General features: G+C 43.2%; 1 protein-coding gene across 2 annotated transcripts in view; it reads right to left on the bottom strand.

The window, feature by feature from the left end:
* Positions 1 to 6,938, bottom strand: part of SNX14 (sorting nexin 14) — a 121,688-nt gene extending 114,750 nt beyond the window's left edge. The window contains exon 1 of one of the 2 annotated variants that reach the window (XM_006870644.1): positions 6,784 to 6,938. In XM_006870644.1, coding sequence (XP_006870706.1) covers positions 6,784 to 6,923 — 140 coding nt within the window. In that variant the 5' untranslated portion in view covers positions 6,924 to 6,938. The remainder of the gene's footprint in view (positions 1 to 6,783) is intronic. The other variant, XM_006870645.1, reaches the window with a different exon arrangement.
* Between the last annotated feature and the right edge of the window lie 1,466 nt (positions 6,939 to 8,404).

Below are 8,404 nucleotides of genomic sequence, written 5' to 3'. Positions count from 1 at the left end.
TTACTATTACTGTTGTTAATTGCTGTAGCATTGACTCCAACTCATAGCACCCCCTATGTAGGGCCTCCGGGAGAAGATGGTGGGTTTGAACTGCTGACCTCCCAGTTAGCAGTCCAATGAACCATACCCAGACTCCTAATAACTCCACTAGTTATTACCCATATAAGTAAGGCCAATGGTTCAAACCCATCAGTCACTCCTTGGAAACTCTATACAGGGTTGCTACGGGTCAGTTGATAAATTCAAACAGTCAACCTGTGGTTAGCAGCCAATACTTAACCCATTATAGTACCAGGCTTCCTTGTCCACACTGTTGTTGTTGTTAAGTGCCGTCATGTTGGTTCCGACCCATAGCAACCCTGTATAGGGTTTCCAAGGAGTTTGAACTCCAGACTTTGCAATTCAAACCTACTTTGCATTCTAGCACATTAACCCACAGTGCCACACAAGGATTCCTGATTCAAACGTAGTGTTACTCCGCATCACTGGGTCTTAACAGGATTACCAAAGAAATCAGGCAATGGCAATGAAGAGACAATTCACAAAAGGAAAAGTATGAATGGCTCACAAGTATATAGAGACATGTTCAAATTCACTAGAAATCAGGCAGATACCAATTTAAAACCAGATGCCGTTCATGAGCTGGACATTTTGATGCTTCTTCTTGTTGTTATTGTTGTTAGGGGCCATCGAATTGGTACCGATTCATAGAGACCTCATGCACTGAAGAACAATACAGTGCCCAATCCTGAGCCAACCTCACTACTGTTGCCATGCTTGACCCCACTAATGCTGCCACTTGGCCAATCCATTTCATTGGGGGTCTTCCACTTTGTCTCTGACCCTCCACCTTACCAAACATGATATCCTTCTCCAGCGACTGGTCCCTCCTGACAATATGTCTGAAGTATGAGAGACGAAGTCTGGCCATCCTGGCCTCCAAGGAGCACTCTGGCTGCACTTAGGCGCATGGCTATTATCCTATCACAGACAGCGTTATAACTCATGACTGATCTGGATATGTTCTTTTTGACAACGAATGCAACACCATTCCTCATCAATTTGTCATTCCCAACATAGTAAACCACGTGGTTGTCAGATTCAAAATGGCCAATACCAATCCATTTCAGCTCACTGATGTCTAAGATATCGATGTTTATGTCTTCCATTTCATTTTTGACAATTTCTAATTTTCCAAGATTCATACTTCATACATTCCATGTTCCAATTATTAGTGGATGTTTACTGCTGTTTCTCTTCATTTTGAGTTGTGGCTCATCAGCAAATGAAGGTCCCCGCGGGCTTTACTCCATTCGTATTATCACGGTCAACTCTACTTTGAGGAGGCAGCTCTTCCCCAGTCACATTTTGAGTATTTTCCAATCTGAGGGGCTCATTTTCCAGCCCTATATCTGAGAGGCTCATTTTCCAGCCCTATATCTGAGAGGCTCATTTTCCAGCCCTATATCTGAGGCTCATTTTCCAGCCCTATATCTGAGAGTGTTTCTCTACTAATCATAAGATTTTCAGTGACTAAATATTTGGAAGTAGTTTGTCACTCCTTCCTAGCCTGTCTTAGTCTGGAAGCTCATCTGAAACCTGTTTACCATGGGTGATCCTGCTGGTATTTAAAATACCGGTGACATAGCTTCCAGAATCACAGCAACTCACAAGCCACCAAAGTACGACAAACTGACAGATTAGTGGTGGGACATTTTGATGCAGTTGCTCAAAATTCCAAATGGAATAGGATTCTTCATATCAAGGAACAAGCATGATTCCTCAGTGCACTGGGTTGACAAGAACATGCAATTTAGACATTAGCTATGAAAAATGGGGGGGGGGCTACAAATGCACAAAGTGGCTGCCTTGGTAGCATTCATGAGTGTGCTTAGTTTCAGAATGAGAGGAAAAAGGTAGAATTCCCCACTGAATGTTGTTTTTAAATGCCATTGAGTCAGTACCAACTCATAGCAACCCTATGCAGAACAGAATGAAACGCTGCCCGGTCCTGGGCCAACCTCACATTGTTGCCATGCTTTGACTCCATTGATGCTGACACTTGCTGGGGGGTCTTCCTCTTCTTCTCTGACCCTCCATCTTACCAAACATGATATCCTTTTCTAGCAACTAGTCTCTCTTGAAAATATGTCTGAAGTATGAGGGATGAAGTTTGGCCATCCTGGCCTCCAAGGAGAACTATGGCTGCACTTCTTCCAACACAGAGCTGTTGGTTCTTTAAGCAGCCCATAGCATTTTCAATATTCTCCTCCAACTCCATACACCAAAAGCATCAATTCTTCTATGGTCTTCCTTATTCACTGTCCAGCTTTCACATGCATATGAGGTTACTGAAAATACCATGGCTTGGATCAGGCGCACCTTTGTCCTCAAGTTGACAGCTTTGCTCTTTAACCTTTTAAAAGGTCTCGTGCAACAGATTTGCCTAATGCAATACGTCGTTTGATCTCTTGACTGCTGCTTCCACAAGTGTTGACAGTTGATCCAAGAAGAATGAAGTCCTTGACAACTTCAATCTTTTCTCCATTGATAAGAATGTCGTTTATTGGTCCAGTGGTGAGGATTTTTGTTTTCTTGACATTGAGATGCAATCCATACCTAAGGCTGTGGTCTTTTCCCTCTATTCCAAACAGAACTGGTGAAAGGAAATATAGGGAATGATGCTGATAGGATTTTATGATTCAATTGTGAGTAATTGTTAGCAGGATTAATTGTGATTGTTACAACTGTTAATTGTAGAAGATGCATATGTAACTAAAAGGGGGGAATAGTTAATCTTGCATTTCAGGAACAGTTGATCCTAGGACCATCAAGAAGAAAGAGCAGGAGTAGAGCATCAGATCCCTACCTAGAAAAGCTTCAACAGCACAGATGATAGCAAAGGCAATGGCATGGAGAGATAGAGCGCTGTGGGCTCTAGGACCATGGACTGAGTAGGGTTGTGTGTCTGTCGGCAGCAGGCTGGCTTGCAGAATGTGCCCTTTGGACATTTAAATGAATATATATTTTTTGCTTTTTATGTGTACATCAAATATTTTTTGCTTTGTTCATTTGTGAAATATGAGATATAAAAGGGAAGCCACATGGAGGAAGTAGAGTAACTGTTGTTGCAGGGAGAGGATTGTAATCAATGAGATGAAACAAAGTGTATAATTTGTTAATGTAAAGCTGATGATCTTGTCTGTTAACCTTCACTAAGTTCACAATAAAAAGTTAAAATAAATAAATAAAAAGCAGATACCACTTCTCAGCCTTTGTTGTTGTTGCTGGGTGACATCAAGTTGTGTTCTGACTGATAAGTCTGCACAACAGAAGAAAACCTGCATCATCCTCACCATCACTGTTATTATACTTGAGTCCATTGCTGCTGCCACCATGCCAATCCACTTTCTTGGTTGTCTTCTTCTTTTTCACTTACCCTTCACTTTACCACACATGATGTCCCTGTCCCTCTCCAAGGAGTGGTCCCTCCTGATCACATGTCTGAAGTTTGAGAGACAAAGTCTTGCCATCCTGGCATCTACGGAGCATTCTAGGCTATACTTATTCCAACAAAGATTTGTTTGTTCTTGTATCAGTTTATCTTTCTACAGATAAGATTCTGTCTTAATTCACAATAAAAGAGAAAAATACATTATGTAACACCTTGAAGGCTCTTTAGGAGTAAAAAGTTCAAGATTTGAGGGAAAAAAATAATTTAAAAATGAAAATATTCCAAATTCAGAATGCTTCAAAACCCCATATTAACCAGAGCAGATTTTTAACTGAAAATGGATCTTAAGGTAATTTATAAAAATTAACTGATGAAATGCCTATGTATTTATGAAAAATACTTAATGAGCATAACCTACCATCTATTCCAATCCCATCAATAGGTCCCAAACCCCATTAGCAGTGAGTTGATTCCAACTCCCAGACACCTTATAGGGCAGAGTAGAACTTTACACAAACAAACTGCTGCTACATAGTTCTCCTGCAGAGCAGTTAGTGGTTTCAAGCTTCCAACTTCCTGGTTAGCAGTCAAGCTCTTTAGCCACTGCATCACCAAGCATCTTGTATGCCCCCAAAGCTCTTTATTATTACTATTATTTATACTTTTTTTTTTTTTTTTACCTTGCTAATCAAATGTACTTAGTACTCTCCCTTCACAGAAGGGGCATATTCTTGTATAACAACCTTCCAGAGATATTCTAAGCATATATAAATATATGCTTATATAAAAAGCTTTTGGAAAAACACACCTATACACTGAAAAACACACTGTATATATACCCTGCTTTTTGCCCTGAAAAAAAGAGTGCCTGGAAATGTGGGTTAATGCACTGGACTGCAGAGTAGGTTTGAACCGCAAGGTCAGGGGTTCAAGCTCACCAGCTGCTCCTAAGAAACCCTATACAAGGTCGCAACCAACTCAGTGGCACTGGACCACTTGACAGCAACAGCAACCCTTCTTTTATCCAAGACTTTTCCATGACTTCTTAAATCACTTTTAATGATTACAACAGTAATAAATGGAAAATACAGACAAAAAAGAATACATACAAAGTCAATTTCATTCAGTGCAAAGAATCGTGAAGAAAATCAAAATGCCTTGGAAACAATCAGTTCAAAGGACTAACAGATCATGCAAATCTCACAGTCTCTGTCTGTGACCTTGAGACCAAAACCAGATGGTGCCCCAAGTATCAGTGCTGAGGGCTCTGAAAAGGATTACAAAAGGAGGTCCTGAAAAGAGCAGGAAAAAGTAGACACAAAATGCAAAACCATAAAAAAGACCAGGCTTACTGATCTAATAGAGACTTGTGAAAAGCTCCATATTATGACCTTTAAACACCTTTTAGGTCTGGAACTGAACTCACGTGACACAACTTTTAACCAAATGACAGGCATGCCTATAAAGTGAACAGTAACACTAGAGAGGTATGTACACTTTAGAACAATCAACCATAAGAGATCAAAAGCACAGTATTTGCCTAGGGAGAAAGCTGAAAAGGCAGGAAGGAATAGGCAAGAAGGACAAATGGTAAACACAGGTAGGCAGAGGGAAGAATGTTGTTAAATTGTAGCGATTGCAATCAATGTCATAAATCAAACTGTGTATGAATTGTTGAATGGAAAACCAATTTGCTCTGTAAATTTTCACCCAAATCATAATAAAAAAAATTTTTAAATCACTCAAAAACCCAGCCACTCTCTGAAAACAGAAAACAAAATGTGTACTTCCTTTTTTGTTGTTTGCATAATATCAATACAATGCAAAGATCAGACAGTGTATACAAATTTACATTTTATGACTCATGGTATGGTGCTGCTGGATAACCACATGGTCAGGGGTTCAAACCCATCAGCCACTCCTTGGAAACCCCATAATGGATCATTATGAGCCGGAACTCACTCCACCGCACTTAACAACAAAAAACATAGAACATTAGATGCTAAGATGACGTAAATCTCAGAGATCTATTGTTTAGACTTCGCCTACATGGCTGTCCTACTTTGGCAACCTGAATTGACCCAGTTCTCAAGGGAGATGGATGTGAATCGCTGGGGGGAAAAAACTTAATAGTAATATAAAGCTTACATTTCTTTTATATGAAACCTGTTAGTCTAGCTTGGAATACTTTCCAGATGACAGAAAGCAAGTAAGTACTTAATAACTAGTTTCCACTCTTTTGGTTATAGGTTCCACTTCTTCAACCTTCCTACAATCAAGCATTTTACCAACACAATCAAAGCATACTTCCCAGTAAAACAACAATCTTTATTTAAACCCAGTATTATTTAAACCCACAATCACCTAACAAGAAAGCAAAGCAGCTAGAGGTGAAAACCACCATTAGTCTAGTACAAGAGATATCCTACAACAAAATTACCAAATTCCTTCTACTTGTCCCCCTTCCTATTTAGGGCAGAAAACCTTAAAAAAAGGAGTAAGAATGTTAGAGAAAACAGCATGAAGAAATTATCAAGGCAAAAGTTTCAGGCTTCTTCCCCATCCAAAGCAAATCTGGAAAAAAGTTCCAAGAAAACCACCACCTCCTCCATCTTTTTCAGTGCTACCATTTCTTGGAAAAGCAAAATCTAGGAAATCAATGACAAGTTTATTTCAGCGGAAGTACCCTCGATTACAAAATGTCAACTGAATTTACTATTACACACACACACACACACACACACTTTTTAGATGATTTTAACTCTTTTTTGCCATCGGTCATATCGTGAGGAACAGGGATGCTGCGGCAGAAACTATATTGATTTTTACTTAGGTTCAACAAACCTGTATGCCCTTTCGTTTTAACCAAAAACAACGCGAGGAAAGCTCCCTGGCTCTAAGACTTGTGTCTACAAGTGGAGTACGCAGTAAAGACGAAGAGGAGTCTAAGTAAACCTACGACAACAACGCGAACCTTGAACCCTCCGCCGTCAGCTGCTTGTAATGTCTGCTACGAGTGATACTGAGTATTTCAGTCTTGGGGAGGGAGGGGAGTTGACGGAGGAAAACTAGGCCTTAAGAAACCGGCAAAAAGAACGTGAGGATCGAGGCCGCAGTTTCGGAAATCAAGCTTTGGGATGGGAGATACTTAAATCCCCTACCGCTCGCACTTCCGGGCCGACGCTCTTTCCAGCTCCCAGGAGGCCGCTCTCTTGAGCTCCTCTCCTTTGAGGCCTCGCAGCCAGCCCCGGGAAAGACACAAGGGCCTGGCCTCTACGGCTTTCGAGACGCCGATCGCAGCCACATTTGGCTGCGTGCTGCTACGTTACCTGTTGAGGAGCAGGGAGGCGGCGCTGAGACAGAGCAGCAGGAAGCAAAACAGTGGGTACTGGCGGCAGATCTCGCGTCCCACGTCCAGCCGCAGGCGCTGTTTCAGCTTCTCCCGGATCGACCGCACCCAGGGTACCATCTCCTTCCCTGTGGCTGAGACTGTGCTACAGAATGAGGTCAAGGTCGAGACGACCCCCAGTCACCTCCTGTTTCCCCTCCGCCGGTCAGGCGGCGAACCCAAAGAGCCGCCGACCGGCGGACGGTCCGTGCTGGCTGCAGTCGCCAAAGGCCCCGCCCCCGAGGTCCCTGCTGCGCGTGCGCGATCACCACCTTCCCCGCCCCGCCCCCCCACCCCCGCAAGTCTAGGCATGACCTCAGGACATGCCCGAGGTTGTCACCCTACAAGAGGCCCGTCGCGTGCCGCCACTTCGTCCTCCCTGTCTGAGAAGCTCGCGGGCTCCCCACGAAGAGGATGATTCCGCCGATGACCGTCCTTTATGGAAATCGAGACGTTACTCTACATTGCGGAGAGAAGGCTGTGACCAATCGCTACGAAAACAGCCTCCAGCAGCCGCCCTAGCCTTGCCTGCACGGGGCCCACTGGAGACTAGTCGCGACGCGCCACGCTCCTCTCCCCGGTACTCACGCTTGCGGGGTGAGGACAGATCTAAGCCGTGCTCAGCTTTGCGTGACACGCAAAGAGGAAGCGAGAGGTGCCTTTGAATCCTTATTTTTGAAGAATGGGAGGTAACTGAAATGGTCCTGCAATACGGAAAGTCAACCCAGAGAGTGCATCTTTTGCGCGGTCATGGGGCAAGGTACTGCTCAGTTCACGCAGACCCGCGAGACTAACAAAACTTTTAAGTGTTGGGGAGATATGTCATGCTCCTCGGAAACCCTATGTAGGGTCGCTATGAATCGGAACTGACTCGACTGCAGTTACCATGTCATTCTTCTCGTGATCCCCTTTATTAACTCTTCACATTCCTAAATTTTTATTTTCGTATTCAAGAAGGCGTTCTTAATAATAGCAAAAATTAACTAAGCATATTAAAAGATTCGCATCTCACCTCCTAGTGTTGTGTCGAGTCGGTTCCAACTCAGTGACCCTGTGTAAGTTTTCCGAGAAGTGACTGGTAAGTTGAACCGCCGACCTTGCAGTTCAAACGGACCTTGAAGTTCAGTGCTCATCCTACAGCGCCGCACCAGGACTGTGTTAAGTGCTGTCGGAGTTTATTCAACTCAGAGACCGTTTTCCCAGGAGCGACTAGTTTTGAACCGCGAACCTTAAAGTTCAAACGGACCTTCCGGTCGAGTGCTTATTTCTATTTGCTGAAGTAGAAAAAAAATCTTCTTCTGGATCACTTGGCTAAGGAAGCTGAGATGTAAAGCCAATCTAACACCATTGGCCTGCGCTCATTCTCTTCCCTAGGATTTAAAGTGGAGCTGTTGCTAAGCGCTATCCAGTCGCTTCAGACTCTAGCGACCCTGTATATGGTTTCCGAGGAGTCGCTGGTGAGCTTGAACCACCGCATTAACCCCCAGCGTCACACCAGTACTACGGGGTGGAGAGACAATCAGAAATTACCATGTCATTTTTCCGAAAACATAGGTCCAGAT

Source organism: Chrysochloris asiatica, unplaced genomic scaffold (assembly GCF_000296735.1).
Source record: "Chrysochloris asiatica unplaced genomic scaffold, ChrAsi1.0 scaffold00146, whole genome shotgun sequence".
Classification (NCBI taxonomy): Eukaryota; Metazoa; Chordata; class Mammalia; order Afrosoricida; family Chrysochloridae; genus Chrysochloris; species Chrysochloris asiatica.
This window is presented reverse-complemented; position numbering and strand designations above follow the sequence as displayed.